General features: G+C 45.9%; 1 protein-coding gene across 2 annotated transcripts; it reads left to right on the top strand.

The window, feature by feature from the left end:
- ADI1 (acireductone dioxygenase 1) lies at positions 1–27,166 on the top strand. Of its 2 annotated transcripts, none has more exons than XM_007971608.3 (4): positions 1–179; positions 5,972–6,091; positions 24,291–24,470; positions 26,536–27,166. In XM_007971608.3, exons 1-4 carry the CDS (start codon positions 60–62, stop codon positions 26,653–26,655), a joined length of 540 nt encoding a protein of 179 aa, XP_007969799.3. In that variant the 5' UTR covers positions 1–59; the 3' UTR covers positions 26,656–27,166. The 2 variants fall into 2 exon arrangements, with proteins under 2 accessions (XP_007969799.3, XP_072878852.1); XM_073022751.1 differs by lacking the exon at positions 1–179 and adding an exon at positions 5,041–5,157.

Raw genomic sequence — 27,166 nt, 5'->3', positions numbered from 1 at the left:
CGGCCGCCGGGCTCCGAGCGCTACCCTACGGTTCGAACACAGCCCCCGCTCTGCGCGTCATGGTGCAGGCCTGGTACATGGACGACGCCCCGGGCGACCCGCGGCAACCCCACCGCCCCGACCCCGACCGCCCGGTGGGCCTGGAACAGCTCCGGCGGCTGGGGGTGCTCTACTGGAAGGTACGCGGCCCGAAAGCTCGCAGAGCGTGCGGGCGACGCCGACCCCCGAGCAATGCGCACAGCCCAGCCTCCTCCGGCGACCAGCTAGCGGCCCGGGAGCCGCGGTATGCTGCGCATGCTCGGCAGCGGGGAAGGGGGTCCGTGGCCGCTCCCGGTGCCTGGGGCGGGCTGCTCTCGCTCAGCAGTGCCAATGGATGGTCAGGGCCTCCTGCGCGGCGCCTGCGTGTGCTGCGCATGCTCAGCAGCGGCATTGAGAGATTGGCGGTCCGCTCCCAGCGCCTAGGGTGTGCTGCGCATGCTCAACAGCGGAGTTTAAGGGGTCGACGGTCGGCTTCCGGCGCCTGGGGTGTGCTGCGCATGCTCAGCAGCGGGGCTAGTGGGGGTCGGCGGTCCGTTTCTGTGGCCTGGGGTGTGCTGCGCATGCTCAGCAGCGGGGCTAGTGGGGGTCGGCGGTCCGTATCTGTGCCTGGGGTGTGCTGCGCATGCTCAGCAGCAGAGTTGGCGAGTGAGGGGCTTCGCACCCGGGCCTCGCTGCGCACGCGCAGCCCCGGGATTGGTAGCGGCCTAGAGGGTCGGCCGGCTGGGCTGCGAGATTTGCCGGTGGCTGGCTGCGAGCTCGTGGGATGCTTGGCCTTGTCCGACGCCCAGCGCCCGCCTGGCTGCCCCCGGTCAAAAGCCCAGGGGTTTCTCTTATATCGGAGGAAGGGGGACTCCGCATGGAAGTGTCCTGGGGGAGGGACCAGGCACCTCCGGCTCCAGGCGGGGTCCTGCTGCGGTCTGTCGAGGGTCCTGGGAGGTCGCTCTAGGTGGTGGGGTGGGGGCGTCTCCAGCAGGCGGTGGAGCTGGCTTGGGTACCGGCCAGGCCCGGTGTCAGCCCTGCCTCTGTAACACTAGCTTTGCAAGGCGCTGCAAGGCTTTGCACAGGTGTCCCATTGCTTGCACAGCACCAGTCCTGATACGCTCACCTTTGTTTATTTGCAAGTGGTTTTGCGGTAACAAAGGTTTACTGCAGAGGAGAGGGCAAGAGGAGATCTCAGGGATGGGCTGAGGGGTCACTGGATCTAATGTGCATTCTTGTAATTTAAATAAGGTACACAAGATTACCCGGGACCATTGATTGATTTTACAATCAATTTGTACAGTTAACACAATTACCACACTTTTTCCCTTGGGAAAGGATTATAGAATAGAATATTCCAGCATAATATATTTGGAGATCATCTTGTTGTATCCCAAATAACAAAAGAGGGAAGTGACAATTGGCATACCAGTGCCAAACAGGGCATGCGTGTTAATGTTTTCATAGTATTTGCCCTTTCCGAGGAAAAGATGTAACACCTACCTTGCTGGAGGGTACTATCTTCAAAGCAATCAAGTGGTTTATAGTTTTCCATTAATGAGAGGAGAATACATTTTGGCGTATAATGTCTAATTTATCCACAATCCAAAGAACCAGAGGGTTCACATTAATACACCTGGGGAGTTTCATTGTGCATTTGAGGGTTTTAAGAACAAGAATGAGATTACAGGTTAACTTCTAAATGTATTCAAAGGATAAAAAAAGATTTCATAGGCATCTTTTAGATTATTACATGGGCTCAAACAGTTTTTTCTACTGTTTAGTTCTGCTGAGTCAAAGGGCTATCAAATCATGTTTACTCTGTGGTTTTAATGTCCTGTGTATTTTTTGTATTCTTTCTTTTTTTTTTCTTTTTCTTTTTTTTTTTTTTGAGACAGAGTTTCGCTTTTTTTGCCCATGCTGGAGTGCAGTGGCGTGATCTTGGCTCACAGCAACCTCCTTTTCCCGGTTTCAAGCCATTCTCATGTCTCAGCCTCCCGAGTGGCTGGGATTACAAGGTGCATGCCACGATGCCCGGCTAATTTTGTATCTTTAGTAGAGAAAGGGTTTCTCCATGTTGGTCAGGCTGGTCTTGAACTCCTGACCTCAGGTGATCTGACGTCCTTGGCCTTCCGAAGTGCTGGGATTACAGACGTGAGCCACCACACCTGGCCTGTGTGCTTTCTTAGTATCCATTCTGGATCAGTGATGTCGGAAGACAAAATTACAACAAATTTAGTTAAAGATCGAATTGACTTTTATTCTTGATTTGTGAATAGGGCAGCCTCCATTCTACAAAATAGAATAAGAGCTCCACAGGGTAATAGCACAACAGTGGGTTTTGTGTGGTGGCAACAAAGAAACATAACAATAGGGAAAACAGCTGATTGGTTAACATCAAGTTACGTTAGGTTACTTTTTTCTAAGAGTTAAAGCAAAAGCGACTTCCTTATTCTGATTCAGGAAGACAGGAATCTTCTGATCTCAGGAAAAGCTGGTCTGAGATTCACCTGCTTCTTTAAAGTTTTAGTTTGATCATGTGGCATATGGCATGAGTGGCTCCATTTTGGTTTGGTCTCCTCGTGGGGCCTAGTGCAGTGGCTTAGTCCAAAACAATGACCTCTGCTGGGCCAGACATGGTGGCTTCTGTAATCCCAGCACTTTGGGAGGCCGAGGCGGGCAGATTGCCTGAAGCCAGAAGTTTGAGACCTCATCTGTAGAAAACCCCAAAAAACAAAAAAACCACACACACACCCCATATAAACATTATATATATATATAACATCTCCCATAATTTTTAACAGAGGTAACACAAATGGACATGTTTGTGTATCTGTTACTAATCTGTTATTCGTGACACAGAGTTCTAAAAAGCCTTTTCGCATACATACAATTGGAAGATTATTTTAGCTTGAATAAACTAAATCCCTTTAGAATAAACTAAATACCTGCTGCTATAACAAAATGACAAAAATAGCTTAAACTGGGCAATTTATAAACAACAGCAATTTATTTCTTACAGTTCTAGAGGCTGAGAAGTCCATGGTTAAGGTGCCAGCAGATTCAGTGTCTGATGATGATCCTGTCCTCATAGCTAGTCATTTCCTTGCTCTGTCCTCATGTGGTGGAGGGGGCAAACTGCTCCCTTACCTCTCTCCCTCTCTCTCTTTTTTTCTTTTTCTTTTTTTTTTTTTTTGAGATAGAGCTTACTCACTTTGTCACCCAGGCTGGTGGTGCAATCTTGGCTCACTGCAACCTCCGCCTCCTGGGTCCAAGTGATTCTCCTGCCTCAGCCTCTCGAGTAGCTGGGATCACAGGTGTGTACCACCATGCCTGGCTAATTTTTGTATTTTTAGTAGAGATGGGATTTCATCATATTAGGCTGGTCTTGAACCCCTGACCTCAGGTGACCTACCCGCCTTGGCTTCCCAAAGTGCTGGGATTATAGGTGTGAGCCACAGCGCCCAGCTCCATCTCTCTTATAAGGCCACTAATCCTATAAATGAGGGCTTGACTTAATCACATCCTAAAGGTCCCACCCCTTAATACTATCACATTTGTGTTAAGTTTCCACATAAGAATTTGGGGTGGACACATTCAGACCATAGCAAATAGTACTGTGCATATCGTGCAGTGGATGTGCTAAGTTTTAGAGTCATCTTTGTAGAAAATAACATATCTATGACTAGTACTTTAATACATTCTAGAGTATTGGGGGAACCTGCCCCCAATATTTCAACATAGGTTCTATTTTCCATAAGTGTCAGCCAGTTGAGAAATAAAGAGAGACAGTATAAAGAGAGGAATTTTACAGCTGGGCCGTGGAGGATGACATCACATATCGGTAGGACTGTGATGCCCACCTGAGTCTCAGACCAGCAAGTTTTTATTATGGGTTTCAAAAGTGGAGGGGGTGTAAGAACAGGGAGTAGGTACAAATATCACATGCTTCAAAGGGCAAAATGCAGAACTGCTAATAAGAGTTTAACAAAGATCACACGCTTCTGAGGGAACAGGACAAAGGGCAAAAGCAGAACTACTGATAAGGGTCCAACAAAGATCACAAGGCAAAGGGCAAAAGCAGAACTACTTTTTTTTTTTGAGACGGAGTTTCACTCTTTGTTGCCCAGGCTGGAGTACAGTGGTGCGATCTCGGCTCACTGCAACCTCCGCCTTCTGGGTTCAAGTGATTCTCCTGTCTCAGCCTCCCGAGTAGCTGGGATTACAGGCACCTGCCACCACGCCTGGCTAATTTTTGCATTTTTAGTAGAGATGGGGTTTCACCATGTTGGCCAGGCTGGTCTTGAACTCCTGACTTCAGGTGATCCACCCGCCTCGGCCTCCCAAAGTGCTGAGATTACAAGCGTGAGCCACCACACCCGACCTAAAAGCAGAACTACTGATAAGGGTCCAACAAAGATCACAAGGCAAAGGGCAAAAACAGAATCACTGATAAGAGTCTGTGTTCAGCCGTGCACGGATTGTCTTGATAAACATCTTAAATGACAGAAAACGGTTCAAGAGCAGAGAACCGGTGTGACCACAGATTTACCAGGGCAGTTTTTCCCCACCCTAGTAAGCCTGAGGGTACTGCAGGAGACCAGGGCACAGCTCAGTCCTTACCTCAACTGCATAAGACAGACATTCCCAAAGCGGCCATTTATAGACCTCCCCCCAGGAATGCATTCCTTCCCCAGGGTATTAATATTAATATTCCTTGCTAGGAAAAGAATTTAGTGATATCTTCCTTACTTGCACATCCGTTTATAGGCTGTCTGCAAGGACCCCGCAGGCAGTCAGACCTTATGATTGTCTTCTCTTGTTCCCTAAAAATCGCTGTTATTCTGTTCTTTTTCCAGATGCACTGATTTCATATTGTTCAAACACACATGTTTTACAATCAATTTGTACAGTTAACACAATTATCATAGTGGTCCTGAGGTGACGTACATCCTCAGCTTACGAAGATCCAGAATTAGATTAAGAGATTAAAGACAGGCATAAGAAATTATAAAAGTATTATTTGAGAACTGATAAATGTCCATGAAATCTTCACAATTTATGTTTCTCTGCCGCGACTCCAGCTGGTCCCTCCATTTGGGGTCCCTGACTTGCGGCAACACTGGAGTTTGTTGTTCAGTTAAGTAGTGATGATATAATGTGCAGTTTATTGCAAAACATAAAGTGTGCTAAATTCACTGCCAGTAGTTTTAAGAGTTCAGATTAATTCTGTCTGGAGCTTCATCAGGAAAGTGCTTCGTAAGGAAGGAACAGTAAAATTGAACCTTAATAGCGATAGAATTGTAATAAATGAAAATGTTGAATGGGAATTTTAGACATAGAAAACTCATGAGCAAGGTTGTGGGGATGTTAAATATCAAATATTTTTAAGATAGTCAGTCATCCTATTTGGTTTAGAATGTAGAGTTCTTTAAAAAGTAGGAGACAAGGAACAGATAGAAGTAGAAAAGCCAGATGATAGAAAGTTAATTAACTCAGCCTAATTAACTTGAGTTTTATTTGCAAGCTGTGAGGGCATACAATGTTTTGGCTCATGGAAACAAACTGACCAAAGAGATGGCATTGAGGATCAATGAGACTCATGAGTGGGATGGTGGCAGAGAAACAGGGCACAGTGAGGGACCTGTGGTCAGACAGGCTTGAGTTGGTGGGACCATCATGTCAAAATGGGAAAAAGAATTCCCCGGGATGGACTGTTGCAGAGAAGGGAGGCAGAAATCAAACAGAAATCCGTTGTATGTGTATAGCTGGTGTATTGGAGAATGGAAAATCCATTAAATGGATAGAAGAGATGAAGAGAATTAGTTGATGGTTGAAAAAATAACAAATGATAAATTTGGAGTATAAAATCATATTGGAGATCCAGAAAGAGAATGTTTCTACATCTCCTTGTTAATCTGAGCTCTTGTTTGTGGTGGGTTAACTCTTTTAGCTGGATGCTGACAAATATGAGAATGATCCAGAATTAGAAAAGATCCGAAGAGAGAGGAACTACTCCTGGATGGACATCATAACCATATGCAAAGATAAACTACCAAATTATGAAGAAAAGGTAAGGGAGCCCTGGATTTCCAGGAAAAGTAGTATCATTATATTCACTACTAATGCAATATTTTCTTTTTTTTCTTTTAATGTCTGTATGAGGCCATTCTTGCATTGCTATAAAGAAATACCTGAAACTGTGTAATTTATAAGAAAAGAGGTTTAATTGGCCCACAGTTCTGCAGGCTCTACAGGAAGCATCTGTTTCCTGGCACCACCATCTGCTTCTGGGGAGGCTTCAGGAAGCTTACAGTCATGGCAGAAGGCAGAGTAGGAGCAGGCATCTCACATAACAGGAGTGGGAATGAAAGAGAGTGCAAGGTGTCACACCATTTTAAATGACCAGATCTCACAGGACATTACTCACTGTAGCAAGGATAGCACCAAGAAGATAGTGCTAAGCCATTCATGAGAAATCCATCCTCATGATCCAGTCACCTCCCACCAGGTCCCACTTTCAATAGTGGGGATTACATTTCAATATGAAATTTGGGTACAGACACAAATCTAAACTGTATTATTCTGCCCCTGGCCCCTCCCAAATCTCATGCCCTTCTTGAATTTCAAAATACAATCATCTCTTCCCAATAGTCCCCCAAAGTCTTAACTTGTTCTAGCAATAACTCAAAAGTCCCAAGTTCAAGTTCAAAGTCTCATCTGATACTCATCTCCTTTTACCTGTGAGCCTGTAAAATTAAAACAAGTTAGTTACTCCCAAGATACAAAGGGGGTAAAGGCATTAGGTAAATATTCTCTTTCTAAAAGGGTGAAATTGGTCAAAAGAAAGGAGCTACAGAACCCATGAAAGTTCAAAATTCAGCAGGGCAGCCACTAAATCTTAAAGCTCCAAAATAATACCCTTTGACTCCATGTCCTACATCTAGGGCACACTGGTGCAAGGAGTGGGCTCCCAAGGCCTTAGGCAGCTGTGCCCCTGTGGCTTTGCAGGGGCTTCTGAGGCTGCTGTCATGGGCTGGCTTTGAGTGTCTATAGCTTTTGCAGGTGCAGGGTGCAAGCTGCCAGTGAATCTATCATTCTTGGGTCTGCAGGATAGTGGTTCTCTTCCCACAGCGCCTACGCAGTACCCCAGTGGGGACTTTGTGTGGGAACTTCAACCCCACATTTCTCCTCTGCACTGTCCTAGTAGAGGTTCTGCATGAGGGCTTCTACCCTGCAACAGACTTCTGTCTAGACACCCAGGCTTTTCCATACATTCTCTGAAATCTAGTTGGAGAATCCCAAGCCTCAGCCCTTGCACTCTGTGCACTCACAGGCTTAATAACACATGGAAGCCACAAAGGCTCATGGCTTATGCCCTCTGGAGCTGTGGCCCGAGCTGTACCTGGGCCCTTTTGATCTGAGGCTAGAACCCTAGCAGAACCCAAGCAGTTGGGATGCAGGGAGCAGTGTCCTGAGACTCTGCAGGGCAGAGGGGCTCTGGGCCTGGCCCATGAAACCATTCTCTCCTTTTAGACCTCTTGCCCTGTGATGGGAGGGGCTGCCTGAAGGTCACTGAAATGCATTTGAGGTTTTTTTCCGTTGCCTTGGCTATCTTTGAAGTTATGCAAATTTCTCTAGGAAGAGGTCTCTGAAATGCCTTTGAGGTTTTTTTCCCCATTGTCTTGGCTATCAGCCCTTGGCTTCTTTGTAGTTATGTAAATTTCTCAAGGAAGTGGTTGCTCTACAAACTTGCTTGATGTCTTCTCTCAAAAACTTTTTATTTCTTTACCATGTGGCCAAGTTGCAAATTTTCTAAACTTTTATGCTCTGCTTCCCTTTTAAATATAAGTTCCAGCTTCAGGTCATTCCTTTGCTCTTGCATCTGCACATAGGCTGTTAGAAGCAGGCAGGAAACATCTTGAACACTTTGGTGCTTAGAAATTTCTTCTACCATATACCCTAGGTCATCACTCTCAAATTCAAACTTCCACAGATCCCTAGGGCATGAACAGAATGCAGACAAGTTCTTTGCTGAGGCAAACATGTATGATGTTTGCTCTAATTCCCGATAAATTCCTCATTTCCATCTGAGATCTCGTCAGCCTGGACTTTGTTGTCCGTATGACTATCAGCATTTTGGTCACAATCAATTAACCAGTCTCTAAAAGGTTCCAAACTTTCCCTCATCTTTTCTCTCTCCTTCTGAACCTTCTACACACTTCTAATCTCTGCCTGTTACTCAATTCCAAAGCTGCTTCCATATTTTCAGGTATCTTTATAGCAATGCCCCACTCCTTCTGCTTCTAGAGGGGCCTCAGGAAGCTTATAGTCATGGCAGAAGGCAAAGTGGGAGCAGGCATCTCACATAACAGGAGTGGGAACAAGAGAGAGAATGAGGTGCCACCCAGTTTTAAATAGCCCGATCTTGCAAGAAGTCACTCACTGTGGTGAAGCCAGCACCAAGGGCGTGGTGTAAACCATTCATGAGAAATCCATTCCTGTGATCCAGTCACCTCCCACCAGGTCCCACCTCCAACATTGAGGATTACTGTTTAACATGAGATTTGGGTGGGGACACATTGCCAAACTATATCAATGTCTTAGTTTGAATTTCGTATCAGAGTAATGCAGATCTCATAAAATGAGCTGGGAAGTAGTCCCTCCTGTTCAGTTTTTTGGAAGAGTATGTGTAGATAGTATTATTCTTTCCTTATGTTCGGAGAGTCACCAGTGAAGCCATCTTGGCTTGTAGTTTTCTTTGTGGGAAGGTTTTTAACTGTGAGTTCAATTTCTTTACTAGACAGTAGGGCTATTCAGGTAACCCATTTTTTCTTGAATGAGCATTATTTGTTTGTTTCTCTCAAAGCATTTGTCCATTTCATTTGAGTTGTCAGATTTATTGCCATAAAATTATTTGGGATATTTTCTATTATCCTTTTAATATCTGTAGAGTATGTAGTGCTTGCTGTCTTCTCTCATTCCTGATACTGATAATTTGTGTCTTCTCTCTCTTTCGTGAGTCTGGATAGAGGCTTATCAATTATATTGATCCTCTCAAAGAACTTTAGGTTTCATTGATTTTTCTCTTTTTCTATTTTTTATTTCATTGGCTGCTGCTGTGACCTTTGTAATGTCTTCTTTCACATGTTTTAATTTGCTCCTTTTTGTAAGTTCCCTAGGTGGAAGCTGAAGTCACTGATTTGAATTCTTTCTTCGTCATTATTTTTATTATTATTTTAGAAACAGACATTATTAATATTATTTTTTTGCTCTGCCACCCAGGCTAAAGTGCAGTGGTGCAATCATAGCTCACTGCAATCCTGAACGCCTGGGTTCCAGCAGTCCTCCCACTTCAGCCTCCTGAGTAACTAGGACTACAGGTGTGTGCCACCATGCCTGGCTAATTTTTTTTTTTTTCTTGAGATGGAGTTCCACTCTTGTTGCCCAGGCTGGAGTGCAATGGTGCGATCTCAGCTCTCTGCAACCTCCGCCTCCTGGGTTCAAGCAATTCTCCTGCCTTAGCCTTCCGAGTAGCTGGGATTACAGGCATGCTCCACCATGTCCAGCTAACTTTGTATTTTTAGTAGATACGGGTTTTCTCCATGTTGGTCAGGCTGGTCTTGAACTCCCGACCTCAGGTGATCTGCCCGTCTTGGCCTCCCAAAGTGCTGGGATTACAGGCATGAGCCATCGTGCCCAGCCTGGCTAAGTTTTTTAAAAAATGTTTTTGTAGAGATGGAATCTCACCAGGGTGTTCAGGTTGGTCTTGAACTCCAGGTCTCAAGTGATCCTCCCACGTTGGCCTTGCAGAGTGTCGTTTTTCTTTTTTTAGTACGGGGGTTTAGTGTTGTAAATTTCCTCCAGAGTACTGTTTTAGTGGCATCACACAAATTTTGATAATTTTGATATATTTTTCATTTTCATTTAATTTTAAATACATTCTAATTAATTTACTTTTTAATTTTATCTTTGACTTGTGGGGATGTTTTGTTTTGTTTTTAGATATTTGTTAGTTTCCAATTGTTGGGGATTTTTCTAGATTTTTAAATTTGTTTCTAATTTATTTCCGGTGTAGTCAGAGAATAAACTTTGTATAATTTGAGTCCTTGTAAATATATTGAGACTTGTTTTATGGTCCCGAATGTTATCTGTCTTGGTGAATGTTTCTTGTGAGCTTGAGAAGAATGGATATTCTGTTGTTGTTGAATGAAGTAATCTATGAATGCCAATAAGAACAGTTGATTGATGGTATTATTCAGATCAACTATATCTTTACTGATTTTCTGCTTGTTGGATGTCAATTACTGTTAGTATTGAAATTTCCAACTATAATAGTGGATTTATCTATCTTTCTTTGCAATTCTGTCAGCGTTAGCCTCACATATTTTGATGCTCAGCTGTTAGATACATATGTGATAAAGATTGTTATGTTCCCTTGGAAGATTGACTCTTTTATTATTACATAATGTCCCCCTTTATCTCTCATGATTTTGCTGTTTTTAAAATTCAGATAGCTCCCTCAGCTTCTTCCCCTCCCTCCCTCTCCTTCCTTCCTTCCTTCCTTCCTTCTTTCCCTTCCCTCCCCTTCCCCTCCCTCTCTCCTTCCCTCCCCTCCCTTCCCTTCCTTTCCCTTTCCTTTCCTCTCCTTTCCTTCTTCCCTTCTCTTTCCCTTCCTTCTTCCCTTTCCTTCCCTTATTCCTTTTTGGACAAAGTATCTCTCTGTCACCCAGGCTGAAATGCAGTGGTGCCATCATGGCTCACTGCAGCCTCAACCTCTCAAGCTCGAGTGATCCTCCCATTTCAGCCTCCTAAGCAGCTGAGGCTACAGGTGCACACCACCACAACTGGCTAATTCATTTTTATTTTTCACAGAGGTGGCGTCTCCCTGTGTTCCCCAGGCTGCTTTTGAACTCCTGGGCTGAAGTGATCTTCTAGTCTTGGCCCCCCAAAGTGCTGGAATTACTGGCATGAAGCATTCTTTTGATTAGTGTTAATGTGGTATATCTTTCTCCATTCCTTTACTTTTAACCTATTTGTGTCTTTATATTTAGAGAGGGCTTCTTGTAGATGACATGTATTATAGTTAGTTTTTAAAATCCATTGTTAATGGTATATTTAGATCATTCATGTTTAAATTGGTTATTAATACAGTTGAATTAATGTCTACCATATTTGGGACTGTTTTCTATTTGTCGTGCTTGTTCTTTATTATTTTATTTTTATGTATGTATGTATGTATGTATGTATGTATGTATGTATGTATGTTTTGAGATAGAGTCTCGCTCTGTTGCCCAGGCTGGAGAGCAGTGGCGCAATCTTGGCTGACTGCAAGCTCTGCCTCCTGGGTTCATGCTATTCTCCTGCCTCAGCCTCCTGAGTATCTGGGACTACAGGCACCCCCTACCACGCCCAACTAATTTGTTTGTATTTTTAGCACAGACGGGGTTTCACTGTGTTAGCCAGGATGGTCTCGATCTCCTGACCTCGTGATCCACCTGCCTCAGCCTCCCAAAGTGCTGGGATTACAGGCGTGAGCCACTGTGCCCGGCCTATTGTTGTTTTTAAATATTCCCCTCTTTTTCTGCCTTGTCTGGTTTTAATTGAACATTTTATATGATTCTGCTTTCTCTCCTCTTAGCTTATCATTAAAAAAAATTTAGTGGTTGCCTCAGAGTTTATAGTATACATTTACCCAATAACTGAGTATTCCCAATTCCTCCCTCCCATCTCTTACAACATGGCTGTTATTTATTTTATTCTCCGTATCTCATAATCACCTAATACATTATTACTGGCGTTACTTTGAATAAAGTTATCTATTAGATCAATGAAGAACAAATAAATAAAAGATTGTGTTTTAGTTTTCTTCTTATTTCTACTCTCTCTTTCCACTTTACTTAGATCTGAGATTCAGACTTATATAATTTTCTTTTTCATTTGAAGAACTTCTGTGAACATTTATTTGCAAGATAGGTCAGTCTACTGGCGACAAATTCTTTTCTTTTTTGTTTGTCTGAGAAAGTCTTTATTTCTTCTTCACTTTTAAGGAATAATTCTCCTGGATACAGATTGCTTAGGTTGGTAGTTTTTTTTTTCTTGCTTGCTTGTATAGTTTCTGAGGAACGGTCTGATGTAATTCTTTATCTTTTTTCTTCTATAGGTTAGGTGCATTTTTTTCATTTGGCCTTTTTCAAGGTTTTCTGTCTTTTGCTTTCTGCAAGTTTAATATGATATGCCTAGGTACAGATATTTTCGCATTTATCCTGCTCGGTGTTCTCTCAGTTTTCTGGATCTGTGTGGTGTCTGTCATTAATTTTGGAAAATTTGTGGACATTATTTCAAATATTTATTCACTTTTTTCTCTTTCTTCTACTTCTGTTATACCATTTATACATATATCTTTTATAATTGTTCCACAGTTCAGGGCTACTTTATTCTCCCCCAATCCCTGCTCCCTATTCTTTTTTGTCTTTGCACTTCAGTTTGGGAAGTTTCAACGGACATGTCTTCAAGCTTGCTGATTCTTCCTTCAGCTTAGTCCATTCTACTAATGAACCCATCAAAGGTATTCTTTGTTTGTGTTAGAGTGATTTTGATCTCCAGCATTTCCTTTTGGTTCTCTCTGAGCTTCCCTCTCTCTGCTTATATTACCCATCTGTTCTTGCATGTTGTCTACTTTTTCCTTAGAGCCCTTTGTATTAGTCCGTTCTCATGCTGCTATAAACAACTGCCCAAGACTGGGTAATTTATAAAGGAAAGAAGTTTAATTGACTCACAATTCTGCAGGGCTGGGGAGGAAACTTACAATCATGGCAGAAGGGGAAGCAAATACATCCTTCTTCACGTGATGTCAGGAAGGAGAAGAAGGTGAGCTGACTGAAGGGGGAAGCCCCTTCTAAAACCATCAGATCTCATGAGAACTTACTATCACGAGAATAGCATGGCGAAAGCCGCCCCCCATGATTCAATTACCTCCCACTGGTTCCTTCCAACCACACGTGGGGATTATGGGAACTACAATTCAAGATGAGATTCTGGTGGGGACACAGCCACACCATATCACCCTTACTATATACCCACAAGTTTTAAAATTCTCTCTCTGATAATTCCAAAATATGTGACACGTCCCAGTCACTCTCTGCTGCTTGCTTTGTCTCTTCACACTATATTTTTTCTCGCCTTATATTGTGCCTTGTTATTTTTGTTGACAGCCTGATACGCTGTATCTGTTAAAAGGAGCTGAGGTGAAGAGGCCATTCATGTGAGGTGTTGTGTTATCTGGGTAGAAGTTTTGCTGTGTTGAATGTTTGCTGTAGCTGTAGCTGTAGATGCCAGAGGCTTTGGTTTCCTTGTTTTGTTTTGTCTCCCCTGGATGTCTTTGCTTTCCCAAAAACTCCTTTGTTAAGAGATTTATTTCTTGCAGCTTTGATTCACTTATTGTTCTGGAGCCCTGTTGATGTGAGGGTGAGGCACTGGGGAGGAGAAGTGTTCCATAATGTTAGGCTTATGATTAGGGGTCTTAGTCTTTTACTGGGCCTGAGTTTTTGGGCCGACCTTCAGAAGTGTTTCTTAGCCTCTTTTTTGTTCCTTTGGGCTAGAGAGGGCTGGAGTTGGCCAGCTGCCCTTCTCCTACGACAGAGAAGGCTCCGGCAAAGTTGTTTCCCTTGGTTTTTGTTATGGACAGAGTTTTGAGTTTTTTTTTTTTTTTTGAGACGGAGTCTTGCTCTGTCACCCGGGCTGGAGTGCAGTGGCCGGATCTCAGCTCACTGCAAGCTCCGCCTCCCGGGTTTACGCCATTCTCCTGCCTCAGCCTCCCGAGTAGCGGGGACTACAGGCGCCCGCCACCTCGCCCGGCTAGTTTTTTGTGTTTTTAGTAGAGACGGGGTTTCACTGTGTTAGCCAGGATGGTCTCGATCTCCTGACCTCGTGATCCGCCCGTCTCGGCCTCCCAAAGTGCTGGAATTACAGGCTTGAGCCACCGCGCCCGGCCGAGTTTTGAGTTTTTTAAAAAATGGTTCCTTTTTCCCTTTTATTGCCTGATACATAAAGGGATTTTTCTCGGATCTTTGTTGTGAGCACAAAGTGGGGGTTTCTGGATGTGCAAACCCATAAAAGTGCAGTGTCCCTGTCATACCCCGCGCCCAAGATCTCTCTCAAGCTAGTCCACACTCAGCCTGCAGCAGTTTGTCCAAATTGCCTTGGAAGTGCTCCTACCAGTTCATGGCTCCTGGGAAACTGATCTCAGCTGTGGTTCTGTGTATCCACGTCTCTCTCCAGATTCAAGGTGGTAATTTATCCAGGGACTTCAGTTCTGTGTTGGATCTAAGAAGGGGAGTAAGACTTCCAAGTGCTTTACGTGTCCAACCAGAAACCAGAAGTTTCATCCTTGACCGACCTGCCAGCCTTCAAGTATTAGTGCACCTCTGCATGTCGGCACAGCTTGAGCTTCTGTTTCTCCACCTCATCTTGGTGCCATTGTTTCAGACAATTGACTTTTTTTTTTTTTTGAGACAGAATCTCACTGTGTTGCCAGGCTGGTCTTGAACTCCTGAGCTCAAGCGATCTGCATGCCTCAGCCTCCCACAGTGCTGGGATTGCAGGCATGAGCCACTGTGCCCGGCCCAGTTTACTTTTACAAACCCCACAGTCCATTGTTTTTATTTTTGTTTAAATAGTAAGTTACCTTGTAGAGAGATTTGAATAAGAAGAAGAAAATCTTCTCTGATTACCCCTGTAGCTCTCATTCCAAGTGCTCCTCATTCTGTGGTGTGGGGTCCATGTCTCTGTCTGACATTCTTTCCTTACTGCCTGAAGGACTTCGTGTAACATTTCCTGTACTGCACATCTGTTGTTAAGGATTCCTTCAGCTTCTGTGCGTCTGAATGCTTTCAGTTTAAAACAATTTTTTCGGCCGGGTGCGGTGGCTCACGCCGGTAATCCCAGCACTTTGGGAGGCCGAGGCAGGCGGATCACAAGGTCAGGAGATTGAGATCATACTGGCGAACACGGTGAAACCCTGTCTCTACTAAAAATACAAAAAAAAAAGATTAGCTGAGCGTGGTGGCGGCGCCTGTAGTCCCAGCTACTTGGGAGGCTGAGGCAGGAGAATGGCGAGAACCTGGGAGGCGGAGCTTGTAGTGAGCTGAGATCACGCCACTGCACTTCAGCCTGGGCGACAGAGCCAGATTTTGTCTCAAAAAAAAATAAAATAAATAAATAAATAGTAAGTCCGGGTGCGGTAGTTCACACCTGTAAACCCAGCACTTTGGGAGGCTGAAGCAGGTAGATCATGAGGTCAAGAGATCAAGACCATCCTGGCCAACATGGTGAAACCCTGTCTCTACTAAAAATACAAAAATTAGCTGGGTGTGGTGGTGTGGGCCTGTAGTCCCAGCTACTTGGGAAGCTGAGGCAGGAGAATTGTTTGAACCCGGGAGGTGGAGGTTGCAGTGAGCCGAGATCGTGCCACTGCACTCCAGCCTGGTGACAGAGAGAGACTCTGTCTCAAAAAAATAAAAATAAAAGTAAGTTTTATTGGACTTTGTTTTTTAGGGCAGTGTTAACTTCACAGCAAAATTGAGAAGCAGATATAGAAGCTTCCCATACACACCCATCCCCCTGACCTGCACAGTCTTCCCCCTTATCAACCTCTCTCCCCAGAGCAGTACATTGTTTCAGCTGATGAACCTGCACTGGCACATCAGGACCACGCAAAGTCTACACTTCACATTAGGGTCCACTCTTGCTGTTGTACATTCTGTGGATTTGAACAAATGTATAATGACACATGTCCACCATTCTCAAGTCATACAGAGTCGTTTCTCTGCCCTAAAAACCCTCTGTGGTCCACCTCTCCATTCCTCCCCGCCCAGCCCCAGGGAACCACTGATCTCCACTCCTCCCCGCCCAGCCCCAGGGAACCACTGATCTCCACTCCTCCCCGCCCAGCCCCAGGGAACCACTGATCTCCACTCCTCCCCGCCCAGCCCCAGGGAACCACTGATCTCCACTCCTCCCCGCCCAGCCCCAGGGAACCACTGATCTCCACTCCTCCCCGCCCAGCCCCAGGGAACCACTGATCTCCACTCCTCCCCGCCCAGCCCCAGGGAACCACTGATCTTTTCACTGCCTCCATAGCTTTACCTTTTCCAGAATATCCCATAGTTGGAATCATACAGTTGATAACCTTTTCACACTAGCTCCTTTCACATAATAAGATGCATCGAAGGTTCTCCCTTGTCTTTTTGTGGCTTGGTAGCTCATTTCTTTTTATTGCTGAGTAATATTCCACTGTCTGGATGTACCACAGTTTATTTATCCATTTACCTACTGAAGGACATCTTGCCTGCTTCCAAGTTTTGGCAATCAATGGATACTGCTGCTGTAAACATCCTCTTGCAGGTTTTTGTGTGGACATAAGTTTTCAGCTCCTTTTGGTAAATACCAAGGAAAACAATTGCTGGATAGTGTGTTAGTCAGGGTTCTCTAGAGGGACAGAACTAACAGGACAGAGATATATATATAAAAGGGAGTTAAGTATTAACTCACACAATAACAGGGTCCCACAATAGGCCGTCTGTAAGCCGAGGAGCAGAGAGAGCCAGTCCGAGCCCCCAAACTGAAGAACTTGGAGTCTGATGTTCAAGGGCAGGAAGGGTCCAGCACAGGAGAAAGATGTAGGCTGGGAGGCTAGGCCAGTCTAGCCTTTTCACATTTTTCTGCCTGCTTTATGTTCTAGCTGTGTTGGCAGCTGATTAGATGGTGCCCACCCAGATTAAGGGTGGGTCTGCCTTTGCCAACCCACTGACTCAAATGTTAATCTCCTTTGGCAACACCCTCACAGACACACCCAGGATCAATACTTTGCATCCTTCAATGCAATCAAGTTGACATTCAGTATTAACCATCACAGATCGTATGGTAAGAGTATGTTTAGTTTTATGTGAAATTGCCAAACCGTCTTCCAAGTTGACTGTCCCAGTTGTTCCTATCAGCAGGGAGTGAGGATTCTTGCTGCTCCGTACCCTCCCAGCCTCTGGTGTGCTCAGTGTTCTGGATTCTGGCCATGCTTCTAGATGTGCAGTGGCATCTCCTTCCTGTAATCTGCATTCCCTGATGACATATGACATGGGACATATTTTCATGTGCTTATTTGCCATCTGTACCTTTTCTATGGTGAGGTGTCTGTTCAGGTCTTTGGCCCATTTTTTAATCAGGTTGTTTGTTTTCTTATGGTTGAACTTTAAGAGTTCTTTGTATCTTTTGGATAACAGTCCTTTACCAGATATGTCTTTTGCAAATATATTCTCCTAGTCTGTGGCTTGTCTTCATTCTCCTGATAGCAGAACAGAAAATCTAGCTTCCATGAAGTCCAACTTATCAGTTCTTTCTTTTTTTTTTTTTTTTTTGAGACAGAGTCTCGCTCTGTCGCCCAGGCTGGAGTGCAGTGGGGTGATCTTGGCTCACTGCAAGCTCCACCTCCTGGGTTCACGCCATTCTCCTGCCTCAGCCTCCCAAGTAGCTGGGACTACAGGCGCCCATCACCACATCTGGCTAATTTTTTTTTTTATTTTAGTAGAGATGGGGTTTCACCGTGTTAGCCAGGATGGTCTTGATCTCCTGACCTTGTGATCTGCCTGTCTCGGCCTCCCAAAGTGCTGGGATTACAGGCGTGAGCCACCGCGCCCGGCCCAGTTGTTTCTTTTATGGGTTGTGCCTTTGGTGCCATATCTAAAAAGTCATTGCCAAACCTAAGGTTGTCTAGATTTTCTCCTATCTTAGAAGTTGTCTTAGAAGTTTTATAGTCTTGTATTTTATTTCTTTATTTATTTTTGAGGCAGTGTCTCACTCTGTTGCCCAGGCTGGAGTGCAGTGGTGCAATCTCTGCTCACTGCAGCCTCTGCCTCTTGGGTTCAAGCGATTCGCCTTCCTCAGCCTCCTGAGTAGCTAGGACTACAGGTGCGTGCCACCATGCCCGGCTAATTTTTGTATTTTTAGTAGAGACAGGGTTTCACCATGTTGGTCAGGATGGTCTTGAATTCCTGACTTCAAGTGATTGGCCTACCTTGGCCTCCCAGAGAGCTGGGATTACAGGCGTGAGCCACCGTGCCCGGCTGAGTCTTGCATTTTATGTTTAGGTCTGTAATCATTAAAAAACTTTTTTAAGAGACTTTTTTTAATGAGTCAATGATCATTGTTCATTGCTGCTTTAAATTCCTGAGCTCAAGTGACCCTCACAACTCAGCTTCCTATGTAGCTGGGATTACAGGCATGCACCACCATGCCTGGCTTTTTTTTTTTCTCTCTCTCTCTCTCTTTTTTTAATTTGCAAAGATGAGATCTCTCTGTGTTGCCCAGGCTGGTCTCAAACTCCTGGCCTCAAGCGATCCTCTCTCCTCAGTGGCCCAAAGCGCTGGGATTATAGGTATGAGCCACTGCACCTGGCCCGTGATCATATTATCTTAATTTTTGTTAAGGGTATAAGGTCTATGTCTAGAGTAATTTTTTTGCATGTGGATTTACCATTGTTTCAGTACCATTTGTTGAAAGGATTATTATTTTTTTCATTGTATTGCCTTTGGTCCTTTGTCAAAGATCAGTTGATCTATTTTTCTATTATTTCACCAGTGTCACAGTCTTGATTTCTATAGCATGACAGTAAGTCTTGAAGTCAGGTAGTGTCAGTTCCTCAACTGTGTTCCTCTTCAGTATTGTGCTGGGTATTCTGGGTCTTGTGCCTCTGCAGATAAACTTCACAATCAGTTTGCTGATATGTGCAAAATAACCAGCTGGAACTTTGAATTGGATTGTGCTGAACCTATAGATTAAGTTGGGAAAAATGGACATCTTAGCACTACTGAGTCTTCCTATTCATGAACATGGAATATCTCTCCATTTATTTAGTTTTTGATTTGTTTCATCAGAGTTTTGTAGTTTTCTTGTAGATCTTATGCATGTTTTGTTGGATTCATACCTAAGCATTTCTTTTTTGGGGGTGCAAATGTATATGGTTTTGTGTTTTTAATTTCAAATATCACCTGCTGTGTTTCTGGTGTATAGGAAAGTGATTAACTTTTGTGTATTAACCCTGTATCCTGTAAATTTGCCATAATTGCTTGTTTGTTCCAGGAGCTTTTTGTTGTTGATTCTTTTGGATTTCCTACCTAGACAGTGATATCATCTGCGAGCAAAGGGAGTTTTATTTCTTCCTTTCTAATCAGTATGCCTTCTATTTCTTCATATTGCGTTAACTAGGACAGTCTCAGTCTTGTGGTCAGCCTGTGCCTCTGGGCTATGAACTTTACCAGCGTTTCTCAGACTCCCTCCTTTAAGTGGGACATGATGGCTGATAGTGGCTGGACTTGGGGTTTCCCTTCTTCTCCTGTCTTAGTCAGCTTAGGCTTCCATAACCAGATACCATAAACTGGGTGGCTTAAAACAAACATTTATTTCTCACAGTCTGCAGGCAGGGACACCCAAGGTCAGGACACCGGCAGCTTTGGTGTCTTGTGAGAGCTGCTTCCTGGTTTATAGATGACTGTGTTTTTGCTGTGTTCTCACATGGTGGGTAGAAGAAGCAAGCTCTGTTGGGAGTTTTATAAGGACACTAATCCCATTCATGAGGGCTCCACCCTCATCACCTTATCTAATCCTAATTACCTCCCAAAGACACCACCTGCCAATACCACCACATTAGAGGGTAGGGTTTCAGCCCGTGGACCCCGGGGAGGGGGGTAATTGTATTCAGTCCATAACACGGAATTCTGGAGGCGCTCGAGTTGCGTGTTTCCCTTCACCCGGGTCAGGCTCTCATGAAAGCCCGCAGGCTGGGATCTCGCTGACTGAGCTCTCCTGACTTCAGGCCTTCGTAAGAACAGATTTCAGATGTGTCCTGATAGACTTCAGAATGGCCCCCTTTCCCTCCTTCTGCCAGAAGCACAGGGAACTTTTCTCTGATACTTACTGTTGGGACCTGGTAGAGCTTTTGCAAGTAAAATTTACAAAAGTGTGAGGCCCCTGATGACTGGGTCTGGAGTTTTTTTTTAGCTCTCCGACTTGTCTACACTGAGCCCCCAGCTGGTCAAGTACAGTTTGGGTTTCTCGACCCCAGCCCTGGTTCCCATAGGGGTTTCTGCTCTGGTTAGGTGTGGATCTTTCTGTCTGCCTTCTCTCCAGTGTGAGGGGTGGTGGTTTGCTCTGTGACTTCACTTCTCTTACAGATTTAAAAAGAGTTGGTTTTTCAGTTTGTTCTGCTTTCACTTGGTAGGATGGAGTGGTAACTTCTAAGCTCCTTAGAAACATACACAGGTGAACTGACAATACCAGATAGAACTAAGAGCAGAAGAGCTTAAGAATGTGGAAATTGTTCAAAAATAGATCTGTCGTGTGATTCGAGTCCCTTTGCTCTATGTCAGATGATTCTTGCTGGTCAGAGTCCAGATATTGTCTTTATTGTTCACTGAGTGCTCTATGATTCACGAGATTCTGGTGGATGTAAATGGCGTGACTCTGATGCGGAAGTTTAGATGAGCCGGCCTCTTCTCAGCCACGTTTGATCTCACAAAGCAGAGGCTGGCCTGCTGCTGATGTTGTAAGTTACATTAGCTTCACTATCGCTGTCTTCTGGAATTACTTCTCTCCTGGTGTAAAATCCTCCTGCTGATGCTTATCCTTTGTTTTTCTAAAATAACCTTATTTTCTGACAATCTTGTGATTGCCACTGGTTTCCTCAGTGTTAGACAGGTTGTGTGTTTGTATGTAGCGGGAATCCTACACAGTGGGCGGTGGCGTTGTGAGTAAGCGTGTCTGAGGGCCCCTCACTGCTGATGGCAGCGTGACCTGGGTGAAGCCGGCGTCCATCGAGTTTCTCCGTGGGGAAGTTCCTTTTCTTTTCCTCTGTAACCAGTAAGACACGTGTGGAGAGTTACTTTTAGATCATGAATATCCCATTTCCCCTCACACTTTCACCCAACGTTTTTAGAGAGTCTTGATGCTTCCTGCCTTTGTGGGCTGTGAGTGTCATGGCCGTGCAATGGCACTCATCCGGGGGTTGGTTTTCACTGTCGGGAAGCGTGTCCCCTTCTTCCCTGTTCCCTCGCCGTCCACTGGGGCTCGAGGCCTTCTTGTTTCACTTGTTGGTCTAGGGTCTGTTCTTGCTGGAATTTATTTTGATCTTCACGTTGTTCCAGACCTCAGGCTTGGCAAGCAGGAGCCTCGTTAGCTGGCTTCTGTCCCCTGACGCATCCCCAGCCCATTACTTTCTGGACCCACAGCGTGTCCAGGCCCACCTCCTGCTTTTCCCGACCTCGTGCGGGGTCAGCTGCTCTTCCTGGCACCTAGCCCTGGGGTTTAGAAACTCCGATGGGAGTGCGAGTGTTTAGAAGCTCGGATGGGAGTCACTGCGCAGGTGCTTTCAGTGGACGGGATTAGAGTGTGTGTGTGTATGTGTGCATGTGTGTGTGAATGCACACGTGAGAGTGCATGTGAGTGAATGCACACATGTGAGTATACGTGTGTGCAAGTGTGTGGCCGTGTGTGAATGCACGTGTGTACATGCGTGTGCATGTGAATGCACACACGTGAGTGTACGTGTGTGGCTGTGTGAATGCACGTGTGTACATGTATGTGCCTATGAATGTGAATGCACACATGTGTACGTGTGTGCGCATGTGTAGGTGTGTGTGAATACTAGCATGTGAATGTATGAGCGTGTGCACGTGTGACGGTGTGCGTGTGAGTGTGCGTGTGCCCGTGTGTGTGTATCAAGTAGTTCAAACGGACAACTCTAATTCCAGTGAAATCCACAGGGCTCTCCTTTGCCTTCCTCATCAGTACTTGTATCTTTCCTCTCACTGTGAGAAGCCCGGCTCCCAGTCATACCAATCTTTTTCCCATCCTCTCAATCCCACAACACACACCCCAGCGTCAGTATGGCTGCCCCCAGACCGTGACGAACAGCAGGCCTACTGAGTGCAACCTAAGCTTGGGTTGCGGTTTTTCTGTCTTAGCCTGAGGATGTAGTCAAAATAATATGTTCAAGAGTTATTTCTGTTTGTCACTGTGTGTGGTGGCTCACGCCTGTAATCCTAGCACTTCGGGAGGCTGAGGCGGGCAGATCACCCAAAGTCGGGAGTTCGAGGCCAGCCTGACCAACATGGAGAAACCCCGTCTCTACTAAAAATATAAAGTTAGGCGGGTGTGGTGACGCATGCCTGTGACCCCAGCTACTCGGGAGGCTGAGGCAGAGAATTGCTTGAACCTGGGAGGCGGAGGTTGCAGTGAGCCAAGATTGTGCCACTGTGCTCCAGCTTGGGCAACAAGAGTGAAATTCCATTTCACACACACACACACACAAAAAGTTATTTCCGTTTCTCTTTTCTTTCTGTGTGGCTATGAATAGATTGATTTCAAATTTAAGGTTTTCCTTCTAATACTGTTTTCATTTTATTTATGATTTTGTAAAGCATAACAAGGTAGGCTGGGTGCAGTGGCTCATGCCTATAATCCCAGTGCTTTGGGAGGCCAAGGCAGGAGGATCACTTGAGGCCGGGAGTTTGAGACTAGCCTGGGCAACATAGTAAGACCTTGTCTCTAGAAATTTTTTTTTTTTTTTAATTAGCCAGGTGTGGTAGTGCACACCTGTAGTCCTGGCTACCTGGAAGGCTGAGGCAGGAGGATCTCTTGAGCCCCAGAGTTTGAGGCTGTAGTCAGTTATGACTGTGCCCCTGCACTCCAGCCTGAGCAACAGAGAGAGACCCTGTCTTTTATATGTGCGTGTGTGTATATATATATAAAATGTATATGTGTGTATATATATTTTATATATAATATATATATGGAAGCTTTAAAACATATATATATATGGAGCTTTAAAACCCCCCGAGTGGGAGATGTGGAGATATGAACAATGCCAGCAGAGTCAGATTATAAGGGCACAGTCTTGGTGAAGGGGGTATGGATATTTACTGTCAAATACTCTCCATGTTTTTGCATACTTGAATATTTTTATTATAAAATGTTAGGAAGAAAACACCTTCAGAAAGACACAAAAGTCAGACCAGGTGTGGTGGCTTCTGCCTGGAATCCCAGCACTGTGGGAGGCCGAGGCGGGTGAATGACCTGAGGTTAGGAGTTCGAGACCAGCCTGGCCAACATGGTGAAACCCCATCTCTACTAAAAATACAAAAATTAGCTGGGCGTGGTGGCGGGCGCCTGTAATCCCAGCTACTTGGGAGGCAGGAGAATCACTTGAACTGAGGTGGCGGAGGTTGCAGTGAACTGAGATTGCACCACTGCACTCCAGCCTGGGTGACAGAGCAAGACTCCATCTAAAAAAAAAAAAGAGACAAAAGTCAAATGTGAAGAAATAGAAGGTGCTTGTGGAGTCTGTGCCTGCTTCCCTGCAATGTCCACTGCTTCTCACTCACCCTGTGTGTTGTGATTTCATGGCTGCTGTGTGCAGCACACTGGGTGGGTGTGAGCCTCGGGTCGGGGTGTCTTTGGGGCAGTCTCGCTGTGTGAGGTTGGGCCAGTGACTTAGCCTCTCTGTGCCACCATTCCCGCATCTGTAAAATGGGGCTGACAGAGCAGCCACCTCGTGGGGCCATGCGTGTTGGGTGAGTTGGCCGTGTGAAGCCTCGTGGGGCCGTGCGTGTTGGGTGAGTTGGCCGTGTGAAGCCTCGTGGGGCCGTGCGTGTTGGGTGAGTTGGCCGTGTGAAGCCTCGTGGGGCCGTGCGTGTTGGGTGAGGTGGCCGTGTGAAGCCTCGTGGGGCCGTGCGTGTTGGGTGAGTTGGCCCGTGTGAAGCCTCGTGGGGCCGTGCGTGTTGGGTGAGGTGGCCGTGTGAAGCCTCGTGGGGCCGTGCGTGTTGGGTGAGGTGGCCGTGTGAAGCCTCGTGGGGCCGTGCGTGTTGGGTGAGGTGGCCGTGTGAAGCCTCGTGGGGCCGTGCGTGTTGGGTGAGGTGGCCGTGTGAAGCCTCGTGGGGCCGTGCGTGTTGGGTGAGGTGGCCCGTGTGAAGTGTTCAGAACCTTTGCTGCAGGTCTGTTCACTTTCAGTGACTGCCCATTTGTTGACAGGTTTCATAAAATATTCTAGCTCTGGTCCTTGTACTGTTAGGAAAATAATTCTTAGCAAGTGTAGTTTTCATTTTTATGGAGAGAAATCCCATTCACCTGAGTTCTGACCCACCAGAGGCTCAGGCTGCTGAGTGGGCAGGTGCGAGCTTGCGTGACAGGTCTCAGGTAGACTCACAGGAATGTTCCTCCTGCACTAGATTAAGATGTTTTACGAGGAGCATTTGCACTTGGACGATGAGATCCGCTACATCCTGGACGGCAGCGGGTACTTCGACGTGAGGGACAAGGAGGACAAGTGGATCCGGATCTTCATGGAGAAGGGAGACATGATAACGCTCCCCGCAGGGATCTATCACCGCTTCACCGTGGACGAAAAGGTGGGAGCGCTGTGCTTTCTCCCCAAGCCTGGCCTGTGTGGTGGCCCTGACTGCGGCATCCCTGCCGCTGAACTGCACGGCCTCCTCCGACTCTGAATGTGGTCTCCGGGCTCAGGACTCCTCGACCTGTGCTTCAAGGAGAGTCTCTGTGGAGCCGCAGGCGGTGTCCGAGGTGACTGCTGTCCTGTGGCAGCCTCCGGGGCCCCTGCCTGCGATCCTGGTGGACAGGTGTGCGTTTCATACCCAGGTGGGGCAGGTACAGGCGGGGCACACCCACGAGCCTGGCCCTGCCCCAGCCCGTGCTTGGCGCTGAGGCATCTGCAGGGCTGTCATGTTGCCACACTGTCACTGTTAAAAACATTTCAGTTTTGGAATTGAACAGTAACGCAGTCCTGTCAGGATTGGCAATAAACGTAAATAAGGTAGTTTTGGGGTTCACTGGAGGTGACTGGGGCTAACGCTGAGATTTAAGTGTAATTTTTGAATAAATAGTAAATGCACATGGTTTAAAATTTAGAAATAAGAGAGGGGACCCGATGAAAGGCGTCCCTCTGATCCCTGTTCCCAGCCCCCCACTTTCTCTCCTGAAAGTAACCAGTATTCCATTTAAAAATTATTTTTAGAGTGACTTTATGTATATCCAAGTGCATGTCAGTCAGGATTCTTTTTTTTTTTTCTTTGAGACAGAGCCTCACTTTGTCGCCCAGGCTGGAGTGCAGTGGCTCGATCTCGGCTCACTGCAGCCTCTGCCTCCCAAGCTCAAGTGATTCTCCCGCCTCAGCCTCCTGAGTAGCTGGGATTACAGGGGCCCACCACCACGCCCAGCTAATTTTTGTATTTTTAGTAGAGACGGGGTTTCACCATGTTGGTCAGGCTGGTCTCGAACTCCTGACCTCAAGTGATCCACCTGCCTTGGCCTCCCAAAGTGTTGGGATTACAGGCGTGAGCTACCACGCCCGGCCTGGTCAGGATTCCTACTATCCCCCTTTTCAAACAGGAGGCAGCAGACTCTGCCTGTGGTTCTACGTTTTACATTTTTCTACGTGATGTTCACTGGGGACGTTTCCTATCAGTATCTCCCAGCCTCTAGCCCTGGTTACAGCTGCACAGTACTCAGGCGCTGGACATGCTCTACTGCATTTAACCATTAAGTTATTTCAGCGAGTCCTTGACCCCCAATAATGAGGACATACATTGTTCCCAATTTTTTGCTCTTGTGAACAGTGCTGTAATAAATATCCTGACATACTTGTCGTTTTGCACTTAGTGTTTTTCTGTAGGGTAAATTCCTAAAAGTGAAAACTGAATTAAAAGGCACGTGCGTTTTTAGTTTGGACAGATGTCTCTGAATTGTCCTTTCCTGGCCACCAGCAACACGTGGGCCCTGATGCTAGTTCTTTTTTTTTTTTTTTTTTGAGGCGGAGTCTCGCTCTGTCACCCAGGCTGGAGTACAGTGGCCGGATCTCAGCTCACTGCAAGCTCCGCCTCCCGGGTTCACGCCATTCTCCTGCCTCAGCCTCCCGAGTAGCTGGGACTACAGGCGCCCGCCACCTCGCCCGGCTAGATTTTTGTATTTTTTAGTAGAGATGGGGTTTCACCGGGTTAGCCAGGATGGTCTTGATCTCCTGACCTCGTGATCCGCCCGTCTCGGCCTCCCAAAGTGCTGGGATTACAGGCTTGAGCCACCGCGCCCGGCCCTGATGCTAGTTCTTAAGAAAACTGTAGCCAAACGAGGGGGAGAGGAGGTGAAGGGCACACGGGGCCGGAGCCGGTGCTTTTCCTAACTGTGTGTGTCTATAGAGAGTGCGGAGGTGCGGAGTTCAACACCGAGCCTCGGCTCCAGATGCTCTTACCTGGCGTGTGAGGACAGGCAGTGCCAGCTGCACCACCTGATACAAATTTTCCTTCCGAGAATAAAATGTGGCCTAAATTGTTACAGACACAGAAAATAGCAAGGGAAGTGTTTATAGCAATTAATGTTAATAAGTTGATATGCTAATAAATAAAAGTAAGTAGAAGGCCGGCTGGTTTAATGAGATGCTGGGCATGTTTGTCTGTTTTCCAGAACTACGCAAAGGCCATGCGGCTGTTTGTGGGAGAACCGGTGTGGACAGCATACAACCGGCCCGCTGACCATTTCGAAGCCCGCGGGCAGTACATGAAATTTCTGGCACAGACAGCCTAGCAGTGCTGCCTGGGAACTAACACGTGCCTCATGAAGGTCCCCAGTATGATGACTGAGCAGAAAATCCACCATTTTCTCTTTGCTTTTAGAGGATAGACTTGAGGCTAGGTTATCTTTCCTTTGTAAGATTATTTGACCAGAATCTTTTGTAATGAAAGGATCTAGAAAGCAACTTGGAAGTGTAAAGAGTCACCTTCATTTTCTGTAACTCAATCAAGACTAGTGGGTCCGTGGCCCTGTGTGTGTTCCTGCATTCAGTTCAGACCCAAATGAAAGTTTCATCTCCCGAAATGCAGCTCCATAGATGCTCGTCTGGACGTGATACCGTACCTGCCGTGAAGAAGGTGCAATCATAGATAACACAGCTAGCCAGATAGAAGACACTTTTCTCTCCCAAAATTATGCCTTGGGGTGGGGAGTGGTATGGGGGAAGACCTCGCACCTTAAGGGGCACACACTGAGTTGCTTATGCCACTTTCTTGTTCAAAATAAAGTGAATGCCTTAATCTTA

This window comes from Chlorocebus sabaeus, chromosome 14 (genome assembly GCF_047675955.1).
Source record: "Chlorocebus sabaeus isolate Y175 chromosome 14, mChlSab1.0.hap1, whole genome shotgun sequence".
In the NCBI taxonomy this organism is placed as follows: domain Eukaryota; kingdom Metazoa; phylum Chordata; class Mammalia; order Primates; family Cercopithecidae; genus Chlorocebus; species Chlorocebus sabaeus.
Note: the sequence above shows the minus strand (reverse complement) of the source record. Positions and strands in the feature narration are given on the sequence as shown.